Raw genomic sequence first — 13,402 nt, 5'->3', positions numbered from 1 at the left:
TTTGGCCATACAAGGTCACAATCAAATTTCAATAATCTCAATGAAGGTGAAATGGTTTTGTTGCCTCTGTCACCTCTAGGGGTTGTTGCCTTCTCTGGATACAATATCAACTTTTCTATAGTTGTACAGTTGTATTTCTTCTCTGTTAGTAACACTGGCATCAATGTTGATCAAAGCATCAGACTGGATTTGCAATTTAGACGAACCAAGGATGGCTTGTTAAAACTGCCTCCCATTGAGCCCCAACACTGAAAAACAGACAGATTTTTTTGACCCTATGTATGGGCAGCTCCACTTCAAACTTCTGTTTGCTTGGTAGCAAAGCAAGTAGTTTGTCATACTTGGTGTTTATTTGGCCACTGTACTGTATCTTTATATTGTTTAGATAAGTTTGACTCCTGTTGCAGAAGCCTGGCAGCTAATCCACATAATTCTGTAGCATGTGTTGCTATACCCCTGAAACTTGATACTAGGAAGTCGGGTAACGTCTAGCTCCCAAGACTGGCTGCTGCACTACCTGCTACAGACCCAGATATGGATTTTAACTGCTCCCCTAAGCCAGGCTACCCCTACAATCTCCCAACTGTTTCCTCCCATTCACAACACCCCTCTCATCGTCAGCCACAACCTGCTGCAACACTCTCCTGCTTGACTCCCACTCCACCTTGCCCTTTTACTTTGAAATGCTAGTGCCACAAAAATAAAAGGTAGCTGCACTCTTTATTGTTAGAAGTATTTAGCCCATTAGCAGCATGCTAGCCCTAAAATTGTTCCGCCCTAGTCCCAGTCCTTTTGGCCTTCCCACATATCCAGGCCATCCCACCTTCCTTTGTGTGAGGTTTAAAGGAGTAGTTCTTTTCACCTGAACTTTAATAACATAGACCGCAATAACAAATTAACAATAACAATTCAAACTATTTTGTTTACTGACTGACAACTAGACAGCATTTTTCATTTCAGGCTGGACAGATGTAAATCAAATAATGAAGCACAAGTGAAAAGCTGCTTAGAATAGATGCATCTATAACATAATGAAAATTTAATTTACAAGTGAACGTCCTCTATAAAAAAAAACTTGGCTGTGGACAGCAGGGTGAAGGGGGATAATATGGAATAATCTAAGCAAAACCAAGAACATGATGGCAATTGATATAGATTGCCAGATAAACTCCCTGCCCTGATATAGTTACTACATTGAATTTGCCTTCCTGACACTTGCAACATACTCAATGGTCTGCATGGGAAAATCCTTCAACTATTCTGCCAAAGCCAGCATGCCCAGTTAATAAACTGTCGATAAAGAGAAAATGGAAAACAATGCACCCTAAATCAAAATAAGGATGGGATATTGCCTGTAGTTAAAGGGGACATTTGGCTTTTTATAAGATAGACAAATTTTAAGCAATGTTTCAGTTTATCTTGACTTTTAAACCTTATTGCCTTTTTAAATCTCAGTCTTTCTCTTCTGCCATTTGGTTTACAGCTGAAAATGATGTCCGGTTTGCAGGGTGACTAATCCTGGCAATGAAAAGAAAGATCATCCTTGACATTTCCTGCTTGCTTATGACAAATTTAATAAAATTATGTATTTGAAAAGAAAGAAAGATCATCTGTGACTAGGGTTGCCACCTTTACTGGAAAAAAGTTTCAGCCATCCTACATTTTTATGGTTTTTCCCTACATTGGCATCAGGTAACATTTTTACCGGCCAGGCCGGTAAAATACCAGCCAGATGACAACCCTATCTGTGACACTTCAAATTGGTCTTTATTTTTATCATGTTTGTCTTATATTACTATCCAGGACTTCTAGAGGAGAATTTATCTAAGGTCGAATTCATGTGGTTTTAATTCGTATATACTCACAATTTGACTGGGAGGTTATTTAAGGAAAAATTTGAATGACTAGAATTCGATCGAAAGGTTCCAACCCGAAAATTTTAAATCATATTAGATTCGTATGAATCTAATTTTTCCTCCTGAAAAAACTTGAATTTCAGGAAGGCTATTAACATCTGCAAATGTCTCAGCAGACCTCTGCCATTGACTTGTATATGAACTCGGCAGGTTTTAGATGGTGAATATTCAAATTAGGACTGTTTCCATGGTCAAGGCGTCTAAATCTCACATTCGAATCACGATTACAATTTGAATGTGTGAATTTTGAAACTCAAAAATGTAATTTTACCATTGGACCCTTAAAAAATCTGCTCCCTAATGCCCATAATCAATTTCTAATTCCAAACTGCTGCTTGGTTGCTAGGGCAGCTAAACCCTATCAACCTGATAGCAGGTAGGGCTGTCACTTTTTTAAAATATCCTTACCGGCAAGTAGGGGAGGTGACATACCAGGAGGCGGGGTGATGATGTAAAGGGGTGGGATGATGGCGGTGAGGGGCAGGCGATGACATCACCAGACGTCTGAGAGAGTCTTTGGGTAGGATGAAGAGTAAGAGGCTGGTAAGTTTTTACTGGAAGGGGCAGATCGGGGAGGCACTTTGGGGTATTACAAACTTACCAGCAACTACATTGCCAGTAACTTTGTAATACTGGGCCCAGCCCTGGCTGCTGTTTTCCTGGCTAGGCCTGGTGGCAACCATAGCGACAAACGACAGTTGGTTTAGGGGCGCCAGCTATGTAAATCCAGCCCTGGCTAAACCCGAACAAAGGGGTAGGGCAGATTAAATTGGGGTGGAGCAGTGATGATATAAGAGGTAGGCACAATGAAGTAGGTGGAGTAATGACATCAGGGCGGGGCTATTGCATCACATAGACACAACTGGCTGGATTTCCATCCAGTTTTCTCAATGTTGTAAACTGTACAGAAAGTTTTGATGTCCAGTTCAAAACACACTGGTGACAACCCTGTCTCTTATCTATATTCTACCTGACGAGTAAGCCCAATCCTTTAATTATATGTATGGGATCTCTTATACAGAAATCAACTGTCCAGAAAGCTCTGAAATACAGCAATGCTAATTTAGAAAAGGAATGTTTTATTTCTAATTGATTAGCTTTTTTTTTTTTTTGTCTCTGTAATAAGAAATTAACCTCACATGATTATTCCTTTATTGGCCTATATTGTTTAGTTCTCCCAAGGCTGAAAACAGAACAGAAACTTGAGACCAGAACAGGCCTTAGAAAAACTGAATTGTTCGGGTCAAAACCAAACAGGTGGCAATTGACAATTCATAAATTATAAAAAATAAATGTATTGACTAACTGCAGTAAAAATTGTGAAAAAAAAGCCAATGCTAAAAGTTTATTTTCAGGTAAACTACCCCTTCTGAACTAATTCCATGTCAAAACCCACTAACTAAATAGACGTAGAAAGGTTTGACGTGTAGAATGACCTTTGGTCATTGGTTTGGCGGATCATGAGAGGAAATTGAACAACAAACATCCACACTCTGCGCCTCCACTCAAACAGCTGCCAGTGACCTTATGCGCCACAAGATGGCAGCAGTTCTGACGCTGCGTGCTGACGTCACTCTCCGGAGGTGGAGCCGGCGGGCGAGCCTGGGCCTGGAAAGAGAAGGGCCGGCAAGGAGCGATATAACATGGATCGGCATAAGCAAGTTCCTAGCGGTGCGGTAACTGTATCCTTTGAACCATTCTGGGGTGGGGTTGTCCGTGCAATCTGGGGGGCGAAGGAATCTATGGAACGCAGTAGAACAGAGCTGAGTGCGACCGCTTGTACCATGTCCGTCGCCAATAGGCCAGCCACATTCTACTGGCAGCTGCACTACAATTCCCAGCATCCCCAGCGAATCAGAGCTCAGGATGTTACAGCCTCTGTGGCTTCTAGATCCCTGTTGGACCACAACCATCTCCCATGTGTTATACAAGCAATTACACTGTCCTTTGTGCAGTCACTTACAGCAACCGATAATAATGTACCATTTGGAACAGGTGACCAGCAAATGTTACCTACTGATTGGTTGCTATGGATTATTGCACCTAGGAAACCCACTGCCTTTTAAGGAACAGTAACATAGTAACATAGAAAAAATGAAAGTGTTTTAAAGTAATGAATAAATAATGTAGAGCCCTGTTGTGATGGGTGAATTCCCTCGAAATCCGTAGAACGTGAATTTCGATGGGCGAGTCAATTCTGTTGCCCGTGTCCATTTTAACGCCGGCGTTAAAGTCAATGGGCATCCGAATAATGTTGATACACATCGGTTTTGACGCAATTGACTTTTCCGCCATGTGCAAATTTTTTTGAATTTGTCCATGAATTTCAGTGGCAGTTTAGCAAATTTATTCGCCGGCGCTGAAACGTGGAAATTCACTGCAAATTCATGCCTGCTGAATTTATTCGCCCATCACTATTGCCCTGCACTGGTAAAACTGGGGTGTTTGCTTCATAAAGGCTACAATAGTTTATATAAACAAGCTGCTGTGTAGCCATTCAGGCACAGGACGCATAGCAGATAACGGATAAGCTATGTGGAACCCAACAATGTTTATCTGGTGTCCGCTGTGCAACCTGTGCCTTTTCTCCTTGTTTATAGAAAGTCAAGTTTCTGAAGCAAACGCCAGTTTTACCAGTGCAGCGCATCAGTACATTATATTTTTATTACTTTAAAATAGGGATGCACCGAATCCAGGATTCGGTTCGGGATTTGGCCTTTTCCGTTCGGATTCGGCTGAATCTTTCTGCCATCTGAACCGAATCCAAATTTGCATATGCACTTTTTGGCGCAAAACAAGGAAGTAAAAAAAAATGTTTTCCCCTTCACACCCCTAATTTGCATATGCAAATTTGGATCTGGTTCGGTATTCAGCCGAATCTTTCGCAAAGATTCAGGGGTTCGCCGAATCCAAAACAGTGGATTCGGTGCATCCCTACTTTAAAACACATGAAAATTCTTGAAATTTTGCTGAATGTCTATGGGCGGCACACAACAAATTTTTTCGATAAGCAACAATTTTTTTTCACCCATTGGAGTCCTTTATGGGCGTAATTTTCGCTGCAAAACTTGGTGAAAAAATTCGCTCATCGCTGCTGCTGGATCAGAACCCTGGCTTCTACACCACCTCCACTCATTGGCTGGACCTTCAATGTATCCTGTTAATTTGTCTGCTGTTTTTATTTTTTCCTGGACAGCAACCCAAGTGTTCGGATATGACAGGTGGTTAAAAAGGAGCTGCAGCTCCTCTCACTTTGTCATATGCTGATATACCATGAACACACTCACAAGCTGTATTGAGCGCATAAAACTGATCTGATGGGTCAGGCAGTGTGGTTGGAAAATTGGGCATTTATTACCAACTCTAGATCATGAATGAAGGTCTATATATGGAGCTTTTTGCCATCTAGTTATACTGTATGTGCTAACAGGGTTGGTTGATTTTATTCACATTAGTATATTTATGTAATTTAGCAGGTTGTCGTCCTGTGCGATCTGGTTCATGATGATTTTTGTTTTGTGGCCAAACCAAGTTATGAAATGGTAATATTGAAAATTCTCTATTGACTGTACTCAGTACCTGGCATCATTACTGTTTGGTACAAATTCCCAGTGTGCTGTAGTGATAAACATGAGCTCTAAATACATTGCGAGCATTAGCTAATGTATGTTCTGTTTGAGGGCACCAAAGAGTTCTGAGATGATCATATCACAGCATCATTAAGTGTTCACCCTGCATTGCTTCTTCCCGTGTAATACGCATATGTAGATCATGGCTATGTTGTGTCACTTCAAAATTAGTTGCATCACATTGCTTGTCAGAATTGCTATGACATTGGCCCAAGAATGTTTCCTCAAAAGATTATCCTTTTTGCTTTGTGCGATTCTCGTTGAACTGTGACAATTCTCCACATATTTGTTGCCAGGACTTGTGTGTGTGGCATAAGCAGCAATCATGATTCTCGCAGATACACAAAATTCCCTGTATATAATCCTGCATATATTATGTGCACGGTGACATTACATTGCACTTTTATAGCCTGTTGTCCCTCCTACTGTAAATCAGGATTAAAGTACCTTCATGAACTTCTAAGTTCAGAGGACTCTGTGTCTCTTGACACGTAATGGAACATTTGCTAATGACTGATATCTTCAATGGCTTTCAGCAGGGTTGCGTAATTTGTTGTAATAACAAAGTGTCAGTTATTGCATTGTGAGTATTGTTTGTATTGTAACATAATGCTGTTATAACCAGCTATGTCACATGGAAACAGACCAAGGGGCACATTTACTAAGCTCGAGTGAAGGATTCAAAGTAAAAAAAACGTTTAATTATGAAGTATTTTTTAGGGGTACTTCGACCATCGAATAGGCTACTACAACCTTCGACTTCGATTCAAACTAAAAATCGTTTGATTATTCGACCATTCCAATATATAAAAAGTGCTAATGCTTGCAATTTTATATGTAAAATCTTTTTTTTCTCGAAAAAAATCCCTGCTCTAAGGGCGGTTCCAGAGTTATGTAGGAGCTTCAGTTGTTACTGTGTTAGCTTTTTGTGAGTTTTGGAGAGATGGAGCAATATTCCTATTGAATTTAAAGGAACATATTTTTTAAAATGTTTTAAATAGTCACATTTAAAGATTGTTTTTTATTACCTTTACTATTATTACTAGATAAAAGCCAGTTTAAAGATATACAGCAATTGCTAGACCAGAGAGAGACTACTTTCTGTCCCTACGAGCAAGGTATAAACAAATCCGTAGTCTAATCAGACAGCCTCTCTACTAAAGGACCAGTAACATAAAAAAATGTAAAAAAAAAATTGTACATAATAAAAAAAAAACCCACCAAGACACATTTAACTTTAAATTTGCAAAATCGTTATTAAGAAATAACTTACCAATACTCCGCTTGCACTCCTCTTCAGAAAAAGCGACATTGTGCGGTGATCGATTTCTCCTCCCTTGCTATCTACTATAGAAGGCAGGGAGGAGAAATCGAGAGCTGCAAGATAGGTTGGTAAGTTATTTCTTAATAAGGATTTTGCGAATATACGGGGGAATGTAATAAAAATCGCTAACGGAAAAACTATTCGCAATGCAAAAAGTTATGCCTTTGCGCGAACAAATTTTGCTTTGTGCGAATTTAATATAGCTTTTGCGAGCCCGGAAACTGTTTAGCGACCACTTCCGACAGTGAAAGACCGTTTGCGAATTTTATAGTTTGCGCCAATGCGCAACTGAAAAAGTCGTTATGTTTGCTCCAAATGATTACGACACCTTCAAGCACTTCTTATGAGTGCGCAATTAAAATTCGCAATGCGCAATTAAAATTCGCAATGCAATAACAATTTAAGGAACAATATTACATTGCGAGATGTGGATTTTTAGTCTTATTGGTGCGAATTGTTTTGCTCTTTGCGACTTTTATTACATTTCCCTGTTAAAGTTAAATGTATCTTGGTGTTTTTTTTTCCGTTATGTACAAACAGGTCTGCCAGTTTTGTTTTTCATTTGCTTGTTGGGTTAGGATACTTGACTTTACTTTCATTTTTCATTGAGTGCAAGAAATTACAAAAAACAACCATATTTCTTAATGAAAACAATAGTTGAAAAATATGTTCAGCGCAAGCCGTTAACATTGCACTGTTGAAAAAAGTGACACTGTTTTGCTGCTTACTCCTGCAGGACTGCTTAAAGGGGTTGTTCACCTTTGAATTAACTTTTAGTATCATGTGAGTGTTATATTCTCATTGCTATTGGTTTTAATTGTTTATTATTTGAGGGTTTTGAGTTATTTAGCTTTTATCCAGCAGCTTTCCAGTTTGCAGTTTCTGTAATTTGGTTGCTAGGGTCCACATTACCCTAGCAACCATGTATTGACTTGACTAAGAGACTCAGATTTGAATAGGAGAGGATCTGACTAGAAAGACGAGTAATGCAAAGTAACAATAACATTACATTTGTAAATTTACACATCTTTTGTTTTTAAAAGGGGTCAATGGCCCCCATTTGAAAGCTGGAAAGAGTCCGAAGAAGAAGGCAAATAATTACAAAAATATATAAAATAAAAAATGAAGGCCAATTGAAAAGTTGCCTAGAATTAGCCATTCTATGACATACTAAGTTAACTTAAAAGCGAACCATTCCTAAGCATGAAGTCACTCATATATTAATGTTTGAGTGACATCATGTAACATATATTACTCTCTGATTGGCTTTCACTGCACAATGAAGACAGTGTAGGTAGCAACCACACTGGGGTGACCAGGGACAGCTGAGGAATATACATTTTATTGTAAGTTATTTTGAGAGATTTTAATAAAATCCCAAAACTAACTGCAAAGCCTTTTCTTCTGCTTCAGTATTTTTTTTTCTTGTTTTTTACCCGTTATTCCTTCATGCTTTTATCTGTAGAGATTGTGCGCTCTACAAGCTTTTCTGCTGTTGCACTCCAATTGGGTTCCTACCAAGTCAAAGAATTAACTGGATGGCAGTCATGCCTATTTAGTCAAGGGAGACCAGAATTTTATATTGCTATGGAACAGTTGCTTCTCATCAGACTGCATGTATGTAAAGAAATTAGCACCCGTATTTAGACATTAAACTGGGCACATTGGATTCCCACAGACTGGGTGCAGTTGCCATCTAATTAATCACAGCAGCTGTCTGTGGGCGCAACCTGTATTGTTAATGCTTTGCTGTAAGCTGCCCTCTACTCTAACATATTGAGACATTATTAGTCAGTAACCCACGGAATTCTTGATTTTTATGTGTCTGCGGCACTGGAGCCCTTTTTATAAAGTATCATAATAGCGGATTTACTACATACTGATGTATTTAGGCATTTTCAACAAGTAAGGAAACTTAAAAGATTATAACAAGATAATGGAAGTTTTGTCACAGTAGTAAAATGTTACTGAAATAACATTATTTCAGTAGTACAGGCATGGGACCTGTTATCCAGAATGCTTGGGACCTGGGGAACAGATCTTCCCATAATTTGGATCTTCATGCTTCACGTCTACTAGAAAATCATGTAAACATTAAATAAACCCAATAGGCTGTTTTTTCTTCCAATAAGGATTCATTATATCTTAGTTGGGATCAAGTACAATGTACTGTTATATTAAAACAGAGAAAAGGGAAATCGTTTTTAAGAATTTGGATATAATGTAGTCTATGGGAGGCGGCCTTTCTCTAATTCGGAACTTTTTCGAATAATGTACCCCATACCTGTATTGCAACCACTGGTATTAAAAAAAAAAAACAAATGAAAAAAACAATCTCCTATTTAACCCAAAAGAAGTCCAACAAAAGTGTGTTTTGGTCAGAGAGGGAGTTAAAGCTCTTTATAAAGAGATTAGGCTAAGGAGCAGTTGACATTGCTTTGATGTTTGAAAAGTTTCCAAAGAAAAATTCTTTTCATTTTATATAATTTATTGCATTGGTCTTGACAGGTTTCAGTTTAACTTATGAATCACACAGTGTATTGTTTAAACACATATATATATTTTGGTCAAGAAGGAATATTCTGCTCCAGTAGGAATCCTGGGCAGCTTTTGCAGCTCTATGTTTCCTCCATGCCCAATATTAATGTGACTTCACTAAGTGCTTGTCGGCTCTGTACCTGAAAAGCTACCACTCGTTTTCTTTTTAAAAAATTGGATTATTTGGATAAAATGGAGTCTATGGTAGATGGCCTTTCAGTAATATGAAGCTTACTGGATAAATGGTTTCCGTATAACGGATCCCATACCTGTAATAATGAAATAATTTTTAAGTCGTGTTTATGTCCCTGCATTTTGCATTCTTCAAATTGTAGATCATTGTGCAGTATGTGCAAGCTCCGTATATATTATGTGTTATATATTATGTTTATTCATGTTAACCAAATATCCATTTCAGTGTGCATGACATGCAAAGTATGCTGGGAGTCACTTTAAACTGGTGGATGGATATCCTGACAATATTTACTGTGCTCCGAGGCAGGATAAGGATGAGTTTTGCATACTGTTTGAATCTCCGATAAAATCAGCCGAAAACGTATGTGTTATCTTTTATCTGTCCTCAGGTTGCAGTTTATTGACAGGAAGTTAACAAAGAGAAATTGTTAAAGCCAATTAAAGGAGCACTAACACTCCAAGCAAACAAAACACATTGAGCCTGTACCTTTGTTCAATTGACGGAGGAGGCATTCAAATAAAAGGGATATTTATATTTATACAAGTATACAGCAGCACTCACTTATCTAAATATCGTGTCTAGTGCTCAGACTTATAAGGAAAAGTTCAGCTTTTTTCCAATATATATAAAATCCAAAATGAGCATAGGCGGCACCCATTTTGGATATATATATATATATATATATATATATATATATATATATATATATATATATATATATATAAAAATAAATAAATAAATAAATATATTAGAGTACAATCTCAATGTGTCAAGACTGGTCATCTAGCGTGGTGCTAAGTGGGATCATTTATTTATTTATGTGTGGGCATACATTCCCAATTTTTTTTTTCTTTCTCTGCAGTAAAAGCTTGTTGTGCCGAAAGTATTAATAAAAATAACTTTATTTATGGGAAATTTATGCACTAATGTGTAGTTCTCCAATTGCTAAAAATGACTCAGCCATGCCCCTGGGTGCATTGATTTAGGCATAATTAGTTTCATTTTATTACTGCGTACATTTTGGCTCTGCGTTTGCAATTAACATGTTTGATTTAAAATGTCTGAATGACTTTTTACTCTGTCACAAGATCAATGTTTTTCTTGACTGCTCTAATTGACTGGAGGGACACGAATTGAAGTCGGGACGCAAGGAACCCTGTCTGCTCATCTTAAACCAATTGCGAGATGGCCAATATGCGTAAGTTTAAAATAAACCACCTGGCATTTATTCTGCTTTGACCAACTGAATAGTGTGTTTGGGCATATATAACAATAAGATCAAAACTGACTAAAATATAAGGACATTTATTGTATGGATGTTGGCAGGTAGTGAGTAATTGGTTGCAGATAGGGTTGGGATTGATTTTTCTTGCAGGTTTGGTTTTCTATTCCTTTTTAAATACATCAGCGCCCCGAAATTATTCGTCCCTTCCTTATGTCCCTGAGCTCACGTATCTTGTGAAATGTCATCAAGGAAGGGCAACTACGGTAAATTCATATGATAAGAAATTTTAACAATCTAGCATTGGTCTTGTTTTTACAGTTTTGAAGATTTTGCCTAGCTTATATAAATTTATATGGCCAAGAATAACACCTTTGGTCAGAGTTTTTTTAGTCTTTTAGAGGTTTAGGGGCAAATTCACTAAGAAGCGAAGCGGCTAACGCTAGCGCAAATTCGCCAGCGTGGGGTCATTTTGTTACTTCGCCGATTTACTAACAAGTGCTGGCGTAAATTCGCTAGCGAAGTGGACCTACTCTAGCGCTACTTCGCACCCTTACGCCAGGCGAAGTTGCGCTATGGCGATGGGACGTTACTACGCTAATTCACTAACTTGCGCATTTTACTGAACGTTACCTCTTGCGCCAGACTTGCCTTCACCACCTCAGATCAGTCCCAAAAAACGCTGGCGTCTTTTCATTTTTTAAGGTTGATAGACTGAAAAAGATCGTAATTTTTTTTGGGGGTACCCTCCTTCCCCCCTACATTTCCTAACATATGGCACCCAAACTATACTGTGGGCACATGTGTAGGACAATATTACAACCCTATTTTATTTTATGAAGCTTTCCCAGGCTTGTGTATTGTATTTGCTGCTACATATACGTCCATTGTACTTTAACTTGGCGCCGTATGCAAATTAGGCATCGCTAGCGTAACTTCGCTTTCCTTGACGAATTAACGCTAGCGCAACTTCGCTACCATTCGCCTTCTGAGCACAACTTCGGATTTTAGTGAATTAGCGGTGCCCTGGCGAAGTGTGGCGAAGCCTGCGCTAGCGCAACTCCGCAGGTTAGTGAATTGTGCCCCATAGTGTTTGGTCTGGGGGTTCGCCTTACCTCTTAAAGGGGTTGTTCACCTTACAGAGCATTTGTTTTTTAGATGGCGTCAGTGAGTTTGAAAAAGTCAGAAGAAAAAGGCAAATAATTTAGAAAATAGAAAATAGAAAAAATAAAGGCTAATTGAAAAGTTGCTTAGAATGAGTTACTCTCTAACATACTAAAAATATACTTAAAGGTGAACCCCTTTAACAAGGTAACAGACGTTGAAGCCGGACGCTGCTGTGTCATTCATTCAGCTATAGTTCCAGGAATATCGAGGGCAGTTAATAAATGCTTTACACAAACCACACTCTTAATGGACTTCAGAATGGAGATCAGATATATAGTCTCCATAAATCTGCCTATGCAGAAAGACACATTTTTTTATTTATGTTGTAAATACAGTCTTTATTCACAAATTATAATGGGGATTTTGTGCAACTTGTTACAAGAATAGACTGATAAATAGAAAACTGATAAAGTAATCTATCAGAGTTCACACGTATCAGAAATATTCTTAATTTCAGTTCCTAAGCAGCTGTGATTTACCAGATCATTTCTATGTATCATCTAGTTTATGGTCTATGCTTGTAATTGATGTGTTCATTTAGAAATCATTTAGGTGAGTTGTGTATCTCTCCATATATAATATACAGTATATGTAATGCTGCTGCTAGACTTGACTGATAGTTGAAATGAAATGCATCTCGGTTTCTTTCTGTATGTGTTTGGCATTCATAGTAAAGTTTTCATTATTTTTGTATGAGAAAAGTTTTTTCGTATTATTGCTCAGACACAGTGTATCTGAGGTATCTGAATATTTCAGTAAAAAAACATTGCTGAATTCTGTCTCAGGCTAAAGTTTCATTCTGTAGCTCTAGATGGGACTGTTCTTTTTCCAGTTAGTGGAAAGTTTGCCCTGTTAGCAATGATTTTTTCATGAAGGTAGAATTCAGAACAACTTGTGCACTTCTAGCATGAGTCTACCTTTCATCCACACATTAGTTGGCAGCGAGGAGAAGAGGAATTTTTTTTTATTTTCTGTTACACCTGTTACAATTGTACAATGGTTTCTGGTAACATTAATCTCTGACCTTTTTGTAAAATTGAACAAAAAAAACAGAAGTATTGATGAGCTGCTAGAACTGGAGGACAAAGTTCAGAAGCAACATTCCATTTTTTTTTTGTTCTGTGGATTTTACGGTTTAAGCATTATATTTCCGAAGTATGAAGTTATTTCTGCTGATTTGCTTGAACCCAAAATTTTCTTTTAAAATGTCCTCAAACGTGAAAGCTTAACCTCAATAAAAGTGTACTGGAACACCTGAAATCTTAGAAAAAAACTGAGATATTAAGAGGCTTATTTACTAACATTTGAATTTACTTTTTTTTTTTAGAGGAATCATTTTTTTTCTCTAGAAATTCATATTTTGTATTTCTCAAGTCATCTCTTAAAATTTGAGATTTATAAAGTGAAAAA

General features: G+C 37.9%; 1 protein-coding gene across 2 annotated transcripts in view; it reads left to right on the top strand.

The window, feature by feature from the left end:
- Positions 1 to 3,441: 3,441 nt before the first annotated feature.
- Positions 3,442 to 13,402, top strand: part of ocrl.L (oculocerebrorenal syndrome of Lowe L homeolog) — a 42,927-nt gene continuing 32,966 nt past the window's right edge. For both annotated transcript variants that reach the window (XM_018229875.2, XM_018229874.2), the window contains exons 1-2: positions 3,442 to 3,598; positions 10,728 to 10,801. In XM_018229875.2, the coding sequence (XP_018085364.1) occupies positions 3,560 to 3,598; positions 10,728 to 10,801 (113 nt within the window). In that variant the 5' untranslated portion in view covers positions 3,442 to 3,559. The remainder of the gene's footprint in view (positions 3,599 to 10,727; positions 10,802 to 13,402) is intronic.

The sequence above is a fragment of the Xenopus laevis genome, chromosome 8L (genome assembly GCF_017654675.1).
Source record: "Xenopus laevis strain J_2021 chromosome 8L, Xenopus_laevis_v10.1, whole genome shotgun sequence".
In the NCBI taxonomy this organism is placed as follows: Eukaryota; Metazoa; Chordata; class Amphibia; order Anura; family Pipidae; genus Xenopus; species Xenopus laevis.
This window is presented reverse-complemented; position numbering and strand designations above follow the sequence as displayed.